This window comes from Excalfactoria chinensis, chromosome 2, assembly GCF_039878825.1.
Source record: "Excalfactoria chinensis isolate bCotChi1 chromosome 2, bCotChi1.hap2, whole genome shotgun sequence".
Classification (NCBI taxonomy): Eukaryota; Metazoa; Chordata; class Aves; order Galliformes; family Phasianidae; genus Excalfactoria; species Excalfactoria chinensis.
Genome location: NC_092826.1, coordinates 79,855,462 through 79,867,943, shown reverse-complemented (window position 1 = coordinate 79,867,943; position 12,482 = coordinate 79,855,462). Strand labels below are relative to the sequence as shown.

The 12,482-nt window shown below is 40.2% G+C and overlaps 1 protein-coding gene across 4 annotated transcripts in view; it reads right to left on the bottom strand.

Moving 5' to 3' along the window:
• The window catches only part of FARS2 (phenylalanyl-tRNA synthetase 2, mitochondrial), a 239,858-nt gene that overhangs the window by 69,797 nt on the left and 157,579 nt on the right, over positions 1 to 12,482 (bottom strand). For 3 of the 4 annotated variants that reach the window (XM_072327757.1, XM_072327756.1, XM_072327758.1), the window contains one exon: positions 8,505 to 8,656. The exons of the other annotated variant lie outside the window; for it this stretch is intronic. In XM_072327757.1, coding sequence (XP_072183858.1) covers positions 8,505 to 8,656 — 152 coding nt within the window. The remainder of the gene's footprint in view (positions 1 to 8,504; positions 8,657 to 12,482) is intronic. 4 annotated transcript variants of the gene reach the window in all.

Here is a 12,482-nt window from a genome sequence, read left to right as displayed (position 1 = left end):
CACAATTGATTTGAATGTAGTGGTCTGAAGGAAACCTCAGACTTCAATAGTGAGCCATTAAGTATGGTGCTGGTCTGAATACTGAGAAAAGGGGGAAAGGTACAGTGTTTGTTTTGTCATCGGTTGATTATTCTATTTTTCCAGACAAACACTGGAATGAGAGGTCTGAATGGGCAGTCACAACCAGTGGAAAAAGCCATAAGTCAAATAACTCTCACTTTATCGCATAAAGCAAGATTTTATTTCGTTTTTCTTCTTGGTAAAACAAAAGATAAGGCATTTACTGGCATTTTTGAAGTCCGTCTTTCTGGCAGATGAAACAAGAGACGCTCCCAGAATAAGCAGATGATGAACAGTTCAAGGACATGCTGCTTCTAAAGGACAGACTCCTCTGTCCCTCTCTCACTCCTCTGATAGCTCATTATTACAACACCAGATTCAGGCAGGGAACAGTTATTTTCAGGACATCTGAAGCAACCTGAGGAAATCAGGCATCTGAATCCATGGTGGAATTCAAAAGCTCCAGGCCAAGCGTTGAAAAAACTTTGAGGAGGATGCTTAATAAAAACATGCAGACAGATTCCAAGACTACACAGTTACACACACTAAACACAGCACTGAAAAAGTATACTTTCATATCAAACAATACGTTCTGGTCTGCGCTGTAACAGCGTGTGCTCACATTTCCTATCTCTGACCTCACCTAGGAGATTCTATAAAGAAAAGGAACAGAACCGGTTGAAATTCAGAATGTCTAAAAGACTTGAAAAAGTCTTAAAAAAAGAAAAAGAAGTGTCAATTCATTCAGTTAATTCTCTGTATTAATTTCAATATGGAATGTTTTACTGAGGAAGAAGAAGAATTAATATATTTTTAGTTCAGATTCCTCAAACAAAACCAAGCAGACGGCTGCCCTGTGCTCAGTGAATGCTCCCACTACTACACAGGATATCTGGAAAAGCTGAACTCAAACGCAGTCCTGGCAGGGCAGCAAGGCATCAAGGCTGCTATAATGTGAGAAGTGTGAGACACCCCAGAGCCCTGTAGCAACCAGCACAGCAGAGCTAACTTGTGTTTAAAGGCATAAGCACAAGTCTGAGCTCCTTTAAACCTCTAGGGAAGTAGGACGAAAACCTCACCACCTCATAGCTCAGGTGGCAGACTGTCTGGCTCTGGCAGGACATGAACAGAACTCATTTGTCTTCAAAAAGTAACTCTGTCAGGGCAGACTGCTGTTCACTCTGAACAAATTTGGTCAGAAAGTCCCTGACCACCCCTAAGCAGGGGCTGCTATGAGTGTGGAACTGCTATTTCTATACAGCTGTTTTTCAAAGAAGAAAAGAAGGAAGTGGTTGGAGCCACTCTGAATGTGGCTTGGGTTGGTCTGAATACAAATCAAGCAAATACCACTGGCTATCCATCAGGTTGGCCTGGGGCACAGGGGAATGCCTTACACACACAGATTAGGAGTGAAAGGCTCTCAGAAGCACGCAGCCTCCATCATAGGCATGTTATCTAAGTTGAATCCCTAAGGCAAAAGAAAGGTTCTCATTCACAGGGGAAAGCTGGTGACACTTTTCCTGGTTGTGACAAGAAAAAAAGAAGAGGGACTGAGGGGCACCCATGTAGTGAGGCTTCAACTAGCCACAATACGTTCATGATCTCCTGTAACAGCTGAAGAAAAGGTAAGAAGTCAATCCATTACCAGAAACAGAGTCTCCCATCAATTGACTTCATGACTTCCATTAGTTTCACCAAATGAAAAAACTCCAGAGCTGGAGAACACAGCTCATTAACAGCAAACCAGTCCTCTGACAGCTATTGTCAAAAGGAGCTTCTGTGGTTTTTTTTTGTACAGAAGCTGTTGCTGGGACTTTGCCAGTTCAGCAGCTAAAGGTAATCTCGAATCCCACAGCAAACTGTAAAATGCTCAGGCTGAAGAACAACACAATGTTCTGGGACTGAAGTGATTGTTTTAGTTTGCGCAATATTATCAAGCAAGCAGCACTTCAGAATTATTCTGCCTAATTCATCTGCTCCAGAAGAATGACAAAACCATGACAGAAAAGAGTCTTCAAGAAATGGATCCACAAGAACCTAATAAGATTTAACAAGGCCAAGTGCAAGGTGTTGCACTTGGGTTGGGACAATCCCAGATAAGCGTACAGACTGGGAGAAGAAATCCCAGGAGCTGCCCTGTGGAGAAGAACACGGGAGCTCTGTTGGACAAAAAAATCTGGACATGAACCAGCTGTGTGCACTTGGAGCCTGGAAAGTCAGCAGTGTCCCGGGCTGCAACAAAAGAGGGGTGGCTTGCAGGGACAGGGAGGTGTAGATGAGAGAAGAAGCTGTGGTGCCCCATCCCTGGAGGTGCTCAAGGCTAGGTTGGATGGGGCCCTGGGCAACCTGAGCTGGTGGGTGGTAGCCCTGCCTACAGCAGGGAGTTGGAACTGGTCAAGCTTTGAGGTCCCTTCCATTCCCAACCCATTCTGCAATTCTGTGAAATTAAGCAGATCTAGAAGTATTTGATTTCATATGTATTTTGACAAGGGAATGTGCAAGAAATCAGGTGATAAAAAGGAAAATAATGTTATTACATAGAGTCTCTGATTCTCTGATTCTATGCTTTGACAGACCAGTCAGCAGGATCTGACTTTTCCCTGTCAGATCTGTTCCTTGTATTATTTGGGAAACAACAGATGGGTTGCCAGAGTCCTCATAAAGTTTCCAAATACGAGGCCACAGTGCACCTACCTAACAGTATCACAGCAGCCAACACACTTCCCCTTACTTCATTTAACAGAGGGTTACAAACCCGCAGATCTCACTGCAGAAGCCTTCCTTCCTTCCTTCCTTCCTTCCTTCCTTCCTTCCTTCCTTCCTTCCTTCCTTCCTTCCTTCCTTCCTTCCTTCCTTCCTTCCTTCCTTCCTTCCTTCCTTCCTTCCTTCCTTCCTTCCTTTTCTTGAGAAGAAAAAAAAAACCAAGAGACATGTCATAATGAAATTTTAAAGAATCAGGTCCCAGACTGGTAGGAAAACCACCCCTCTGCAGCACTCAAAAACCACTTATTTTGGTACAGGGATGTGAGCTTGTCACACTCGACAAGATTATGTAAGGTACCAAAGAGAAAAATGCAGCATGCTGAGCTGAAGAAAACACTTGCAGGATTGCTCTCCAGCCTTTCATCCCCTGGTCTAAACACAAAGCCAGGGCAGCCCAGGTGCAAAATCTGGCACCTACTCTTGCTAAACTTCAAGTTGCTGGCAATTGCCCAGCTCTCTCATTTGCCAAGATCTCTTTGCAAGGCCTCTCTGCCCTAGAGGGAGTCAACAGCCCTTCCCAATTTACTGTCATCCGCAAACTCACTTAATGTGACTTTAAGTCCTGTATCCAGATCATTTATAAAAACACTTCAGAGAACTGATTCTAAAATGGAGCCCTGGGGAGCCTCACTAGTGACTGGTCACCAGCCTGATGAACCTCTCTTTACTATCTTTATTCTTTACTACTCCTGCAATTTCATGTGTGTGTGACCACAGTGCTTAATTTAATATCTCGAAAATGCAACACAGTGCTGCCTGAATCTCTCAATGCCAGCCATTTTGCTTACCCATAAGAGGCAGAGACTCTTCTATTTGATTACCATCCAGCTAGTCTTCTATTCCCCAGTGAAGATTGTTGCCTTTCTACAAGTCTTGACTACTGTGAAGGGGATTACTTTCTGATTTCATTTCTAAAGGACATTCAAACTGATTAGAAATTAGTGATAAGTAGTAGAAGATCTGCCGTTGCAAAAAATGAAGTGAAAATAAGGGAAAAAATGACTGATTTTTCTCCTTTGAATATCAATAATAGACCAAAGTATTCTCTTTGTTTTCACGAATGTTTGTTCACCACAATGTTCCAAAGTGAAAAATGTCAGTCGCAAAACCTTATTCATTGTATATTTGCACAGTAATGCCTAAAGGTCCTCGAAGATCTCTGAGGATTTGAAAGAAAGAAATTCAGCCAGGTAGCAGAAAAAGTGCCACTACCTTCCGGTGGCTGGTCACACATGGGTCCCACAGCACTCAGGAACTGACAACTCAAAGCAAATCAAAGTGAGCTGATTTGACAAAACAAGCACAGACAAACATGTTGCACTGATAAAATGCATGAAAATCTAAATGCTCGCAGCTATTGTTTCAAGCAAAGGAGATCTTAAATTGACAAGGTGATCAGTGGAAAATATTTTGCTGACTGCTACAGGACATTTCTTCTCGATTCAGCTTGTCATAGAGATACTCCAATACTGTTCCTGCCATAATTTCACTCAGTTTCCTGGGCATTTCAACAAAGCCACAATTTGCTCTTCGTATCCATTAATTTATTCTACATATGCCTGGATATCAGGTGTGATGCAGCCATATTGCGCATTATTTACACTGAGTGAAGTTACATCAACTCTAGTCTCAGCCTGGTATGGCAATGATTCCAGGAATACCTTATCAGGTGACAGTGGATCTTACTTTCTCATACACATTGGGTCATGCTGCTTCGTGATGGTCTTTTACACTAGGAGAGATGAGAAGGTATCTACAACAGATGGTATTATCCTCTGACCTGACCAGTCTCATGTACAACTCTTTCTCAGATTCATGTTCTGAATGCATGAGCTACATCTCATAGGTGCTGCTCCTCTCCTACTCAAGTAACCCCTATTCCCAGATTTCCCATACTGATGGCAATCAGTAGATCCCCTGATGAGTTCCCTGGAATTCCAAAGATTGTTTAACTGCTGGGATCCTTAGGGCCATCGTGTCTTCTGTGATACCTCATGAACACACTTGTACAGGGTAGGGCATATAGGACTGCAGACACCTGAGAGGTCCATGTTCTTCTTTTAGCTCAAAACTTTAGAATCAAAAGCAACATATGTGGGTGGAATAGCTGAGACAAAACTGAAGAGTTTTGTGAATCTCAGGACTCTCACTGAGCATCCGGACAGTTATCTTGCTTTTCAGAATGACTTCACATAAACACTACCTACCCCAATTTAGTTAAATAAACTCAGTTCTCTGCTTGGAACAGAGACCTTGGATTACTTTGCTTTGTCTACCTGTTGCACTGGTCAATAAAGAATACAGAGGAACAACAAAATTCAAGAGAGGTAAACACAGATATGTCTACATCTCCTACCTAATTCCAGTATTTTACTTTCTAATGGTGAAAACTTGTTTTTTCCACCTCAAAGTGAAATAATTTTCTGCTTGTAACACTTTACAATGAATCTAGCCCTGCCAGGCTGGCATCTATCACAATTAGTTTCAGCTGTCAAGAAAAACAAAAACAAAAATATTTGCAGTCTAAACTGAACCAAAATATTATTTTCTGGAAAGCCTTACACACATATCTCACATTCCTCAGCTTGCCTTCATGCCGTGTCTTGTATAGTTAAGTTTATCTAAGATACACTTAAGCTGGAACAGTTCTTAATTAAGCTACCACAGCAACTCGGCTTCCTCCAAAATTTGTGTCTTTCATCATGCTTTCTATCAGCATTACTACCTGCTCTATCTTTAATTGCATGTGCTTTCCAGGAAGATAGCTCAACATCATCACCTTACAAAAGTGGATAGTCAAGAAATGAAATGTATCTATTTATATATCTTTTTCCCAGCCATCTATTCCTTGTTTAAATAACTACTTGTCTTTTACTTCTCTCCCTTTTTAGGTTTCTGAACCACAGAAAAGTCTGTAGATAATTACACAGTATCACAGAGACAGGATCTTAATTAAAAGACATTTTTCTGTATTCTAAATTAGTTTTATTTGAATAGCATTTTCTTCATGGTTCTGTAACTGAGGCAGGTAGTTTAAGAAGGAAAATAAGACTACTAGATGTCCTAATTCATCTCCACTTTGCTTCTATTTACACAAAACCGGTATATTTAAAGGATGTAAAGTTTGAATTTTAAATTCCAGTAATGATTAATTATATACATGAACATATTGTGCTGTTTATAAGTAACTAACATTCAAGACAGTAACACTGCTGGCTTCTCTACATTATACACTTTTCTTCCATCCTCCATATCAGAATCAGTACAAATTCAAGATCATGATTACATGTATCTAGATCCACAACATTCAGATCCATAGCAACACTGAGTATGTCTTTTATGTTAATTTCTCCGCCCAGAGGCTTTTCTGCAAAACCAAATTAAAGAAGCCACTGTACCATTCCTGTAACAAGGCAATTATCTTGGAATTAAGACTAAGCAGAACACGCTTCTTTCCAAAGAGTCGGTCTTCCAAAGGCTTTGGAGAACAGACAAAATGCTGTCATAACAATGTCATCAATTGCAAAAGTTTCATATTTGCACACACCCTGTTCTAAGAAGAAAGGGCATAACCATTATGGCTAAGGTACTATTTATCTGCAATTTATTTATTTATTTATTTTCCTTTTTAATGAGGTAGATAATCTCCTTAGACTGCTGCTGTTGTTGCTTTTAATGACTGAGTATTTTAAAAGATTTATTTTTGCTGTTACTGCATTTGAATAAACTGAAAGGGCTGCATCACTTACCAACAATCCCTTAGTGACACCTGCTCAAATTCTTCAGACCTGAAGATGATAAATGTTTCCACCCCATAGTATCAATGCATATTTGGACATCTGCTGAGTAAGGGTTTAATTGCCCTAGGGGCAATACTAGGAAAGTCCTAAATTTGTGTGAAAATTCTCAGTGAGGAGTCATCCTTCCGCATCCATTTGCATAAATCAGAGAGGGAAACAGAGATATATTCCTTGCAGAGGAATAAAAGATTTTGCATTGAAGAACTGGTATATATTCAGGTATATGTCATAGTGTATCAGAAAAGAGAGCACATACACAAGAAATCCAGAATACTGAATCCCTTTCCCACTCCACCACTGTACTAAAATGAAAGATATTATTCCACTTAAAGAAGAGGAAGACTACCCATGAGCTGAGTCGTGACTGATGCAGCTTTGCTGCTGAGACTTTCCCTGTGTAAGTAGATTCCTGAAACCAGCTGCAGGACTAAGCACAGAATAACACCGTCTCTAAAAGAGGCTACACAGAATAAGATTTTGCCGAATCTTTATCCTTGGCAGAGGTGCTCATGCTACATGTGAGCTTTTCCCCCTAGAGAAGATGTAACAGCAAAGATCATCACATTGGGTCTTGAACACCTTGAACACCTCCAAGGACGGGGCATCCACAACCTCCCTGGGCAGCCTGTTCCAGGACCTAACCACTCTCCTAGTAAAGAACTTCCCCCTAACATCCAACCTAAATCTTCCCTCTTTTAACTTAAAACCATTTCCCCTAGTCCTGCTATTATCAGCCCTTTCGAAGAGTTTACTCCCCTCCTGGGAGTAAGTTCCCTTCAGGTATTGTAAGTAATTCTAAGTATTGTAAGTTCCCTGTGATTGGGTATCACCAAGAAGGGTGAAGACTGAATGTGGAACAGAGGTACTGTATGTACCGTAAGTATTCAGCACAAGCAAGCAGGAAGGATTAGTACCAAAAATGAGTCCCAAATTCTACAGATCATTTTCATGTTAATTCTACTGTATCAGAACAGTCAGCATGTCAAATTCATAAAAATAGGTCAAATACTAAATGTAGGGAGTGATAATCTGTAAGTGTTGGAGCACAACACAAACCATTTCCCATCATCTTCAAGCAATGTTTTAGTTAGATTTGCTACCTGCCTTTCTAGAGCAAACAAACAAACAAACAAACAAAAACCAAACAACCAAACAAAAAAACCCCAAACCATTCTCAAAGAGGAGAAATTATTTTAAAACCCAACTGAGCAGCCAGAAGTATATGTACTTTTTGATTTTGGAAAGAACAAAGTGAAAAACAGTGCATATGGAATAGCTGACATTTGTCCATTTTTGACACAACTGATAATGCCTGTTGGACAAGCAGCCTGCACACCCAGAACAATTGTGCCAGTGCGGTTACATAAACAAGAAGGTATTTTCAAGCCTGAGAGACTGTTCAACAGCATAAATAAGCATCAGAATAAGGAATAAAATATATTTTTTTCTGTGTGTTGAACACCAACAACAGTTTTCTGCAACAAATCATTATTATCCCTGATACTTACAGTAAAGGTCGACTAGTGCATCTATCCTAGAACAAGGAAGGAAGAGGATAGAGAGACAAACCCTAGACATTATGCAAAAAACATGACTGGGATATCAGACATTACAGATCAGAGCGCAATGTATTGACAGATGGAGTAACTACTGTTCACTACTGCTGCATGACCAGGTACAACACATTGCAACTGCAGTCTGAATACCATAAGCACAGTAATAATGCAAAAGTGAAATTCAAAGACAATATTTATAAACAAAAGCATTTATTGCTGAAAGAGTTGCGTTGGTTTTGTTGTTTGTTTGGGTTTTTTTGGTGTAAAGAACTAAAATATTCCTATTCTGACAACAAGAAAAAATATGTTAAAAAGTTTTACTTACTTTGGATGGGTATATTCATCCAGTAGGACAACTTTTTCTATCAGGTCTCCACCAACACTTCGAGCCAAGTCATAGAAATCATTCTTAGAGTATGCCTCAGTAGGCAGCCAGAAGGAGATGTCATTGATCAAAGGCGGGTATCTGCTGAGTGGCTAGAGAAATTTAAAAGACAAATTAAAAACTGTTTTAAGTGGTTGGCCTAGGAAGGAATCCCTACACCTCTGTTTTGATCGGATATAATACACACAGCGTACATTTTGAAAGCCTTCTGAAATGTTTTTGGAAGAGCAAACTGACCTCGTAAGCAATTCAAATGCAAGATTTTGTACTAGGAAATGTATTTATAGGAAGGCTAAGAAAACATGTTTTCTCCTTTAAGGGGAAAGAGAATGATAATGCTCTTCTTTCATGCCCTCTATGTCACGAAATAGAATCATCACAAAATCATAGAATGGTCTAGGTTGAAAGGGATGAATACCTTCGTTCTGCCCTTCATTAATGCACTAAATTTGAACAAACTACTTTTACAAAACTTTTGGGGGTCTGAAAGAGATGAAATTAGCTTTTTATTATTTTGTTTATATGTTTATGACAGCTGATGTGTATACTTTGATCCACTCAAAAATGTATTCTATGCCTGGGAATGTTCTATGATGGAACAGTGAAATCCTAATACCCACTGAAGCAATAAACCTCTTAAAGAGGCAAAGTTACAGCACGCTGATATACACAAATCCTGTTCTGTACCATGTAAATCGGTCAACAAATATATGATAGAGCATACAGTGCAATTCTTAAATTAATAGCCCCTCCTGTGAATCAAGTTGTGAATCATGAATGATTATTCAACTTATTAAAGGAATTAAGTTGTCAAATGAACTCATTTCCCGTACATCAAATAAAAAAAACAACAACAAACAACTCCCACCACAAAGCCATCATAGAAGAGCTCTCGATGAAATACCAGAAGCTAACTAAATGTAAATATCTTCTCCGCTACACCGAAGTCACAGCTATAAATGCTGAAGAAACTTCTCGGTCAATGACCTGCTACGTGTCTTAATGTAAATGAAGTTATAATCCTGCAGTAGATACCTATATTCTAAACTCATCCCCGTCTACCACAACATTTACCACTGCTGTATTTCAGCAACCTACTGAGCACATTTCAGAGCTTGTAGGGACTAAAAACCCCAGCTCGCCAGCATTAAGTTATTCAAAGAGAAATTGCGGCTCACAGGCCTAAGCATGACTGACCACTCACTCCACTGGGGTAGGTGACTTCTTTCATTCCCACAGATTCAAAGACACCAGAGAAAAACAAATGTTCAAGTCAGTCAGTAATGCCCTAAAACTCAAGAGGAACAGAGTATCACCAATTCACAGTGAGTGAGTGGTAGGAATCAGTTTCAGAAGCAGCAGGCTTATGTCAGATACATGAAAACAGCACTCTTCTACTCAGAATGTGGTATACATAGCGATCCAGTATGGCCAAATCTGGTAAAGTTACCCAAAGTGTGATTAGACTAACAGTGTAATCAAATTCAATATGAACAAAGTTACTGGGAGATGTAATAATCTGCAGGATCTGGCCCACCTTCTAGATAATGAAATCTGTAGGAAAACTGTTTCATCGAGTTAATTCACTGAGCTACTAACTTTGAGATAGAACTGTAACCTTGTGTATGCACAAGTGCATGCTTGTGCATGTGTTGGGGGCATTATGTAGACTGGAAGACTGAATGCTTAAAGCAGCAAGTGCAACTTTTTTATTATTAGATACTAATACATTATCAGAGCCTTCTAATAGAAAAAAAATCTCTTACCGTAAAAGATAAGGCAATAATCCTGTATTATACTTTCAACACCTGGCTACAGTCAATATCACTGCAGCAAGTATTGTATCAACACTAAAGTCAGCATAATGATAAAACTCCTAGATCTCAGATGTATCGATCTGTTTGTTCTAGAGTTACATAATTGTTTATTAGCCACCCTTAAAACGTGAAAAGCATAGGACAAGTATTTCCAGCTGGTGGGTGAGGATGAAGTCACTATATTTGTACTGAGACATCCCAGCAAACACCTTCTGTGGCACAGCAGGTCACCTTCTTGGTTGGTTTTGTTGGTGTTTTTCCTATTTATTTATTTATATCTATTTATTTATTTATTTTGGTGGCATACGGTGACAGAATAAGGGGTAGCAGGCAGAAACTGGAACACAGGGAGTTTCTACAGTTTCTACTGGAACACAAGGAAGAACTTCACTGTTGAGAGTGGCAGAGCACTGGAACAAGATGTGGAGTCTCCTCCTCTGGAGATATTCAAGATCTGTCTAGACATTTTGCTGTGTAACCCATTGTAGGGAATGTGCTTTAGCAGAGGGGTTGAACTTGATGATCTCCAGAGGGTCCTTCCAATCCCTAGAACTCTGTGATCCTATTACGCTGTGAAATGAAAGCATATGATGATCCAATCTCAATGATGCATGTCTGTGAATTATAAGCCACACATCCTTCCCTGGCTAATAAATAAACCAAGTACTTACTAAAACTGCAAGGTTTTTCCTCTCAGGATGCTAACTTCAGTATAATAAGTAGTAGCTGGGCCATGGAGCTACTGTCCTCTTTATCAGCCTGCCTGCCCATGCCTAGCAGTACCTGAGCAGTGCATCACCATCCCCTCAGGACTACACCCCTTCTTCATGCCACTGCATGAATGCCTGAGGCATTGGTGGACAGCTGGAAATACCTGGGCCCTGCACGTTGCCGCATCAGGGCACTACAGAACAAAAGGAACTGTGTGATCACCAGCAGAGTTGTCTTCACTTATGCATCAGGTGACCATGTGCTCTGAGCCTGGATACCTCACAGCTGCGCAGGAGAGTGTACCAAGGCCAAAGCCTTCAAAGCCTGGAGACAGTGCATAATCACTGCATGTAAGCCAACCAGCACAAGGTGCCCAGAGCCCTGAAAAACAGAAAGGCCATCAGGGATTCCCACAAATGTTTGGCATTAGGAGAAATGGTGTTTTCCCAGACACAAGAATCGAGAGTGCAACAAGCTGAGAAGTTTTGTGACGTATTCATTCACTTGGGTGCAGTTGGGGTGACACAAACAAGGAAACTACAAACACGATTGAGGTAAAAGCTGCGTTTTGACAGCTGTGACACAAATGCAAGGCTAACACGTACCAAAAAATGGGTTAATAACTCCACAACAGCCAAGCCATTAAAAAGCCAGCCATCACCAGTCCAGTAAAAAAATATCAGATTCAGCATCAAAGCTGCCAAGCTTTTACAGTCCTGCACTGCCCATGTTGTGGAGGAATAAGAATATAACCCATACAGAATTTTAATGCAATGTAATATTCTCATTGAAATGAAAGCTACATCCTGTAATAACTAAACCTTTCTTAATGTATTCCAGGCTGAACCAACTTTCAGGGTTATCACGGGAAATTTAAACACGCAACAGGCATGAAATCTGAAGTTGCAAATTTACAGCTGCAACTTAGCCCTCCTCACATAATGAAGTTTTCTGTATTAGTGTGTAAGCTCATAGATTTACACTTCTGTATTTATTACTCGTGTAGACAAATTAGAGTTGCTGCAGGAAACATAATTCTGAATTTCTTGGCTGTCATGGCTTAAAATGTGCAGTCACGGTGTTCCAATAGGATAAGTATTCTCCCTTTTCCTTCACCAAATTAATTTTTTTCCTTAGCTATATGTGGTAAGTTCTATATATTCATACATGTGTACACCCACAGGAATATGTATATATTCATGTATATACCGGAGTTCACACACACACACATCCAAAGGAGAAAGCAGAGAAGTTTCCACAGAGAGCTTTTACAAATGCTCATAAGCAGGCATGCTGTGGGACTGAATTTTGAAAAGCAATGTGAATGGATGGGTTTGGGAGTGATGCATTGTTCTGTTCTCTTGTGGGAGCCTCATAAGAGCCTCCAGTG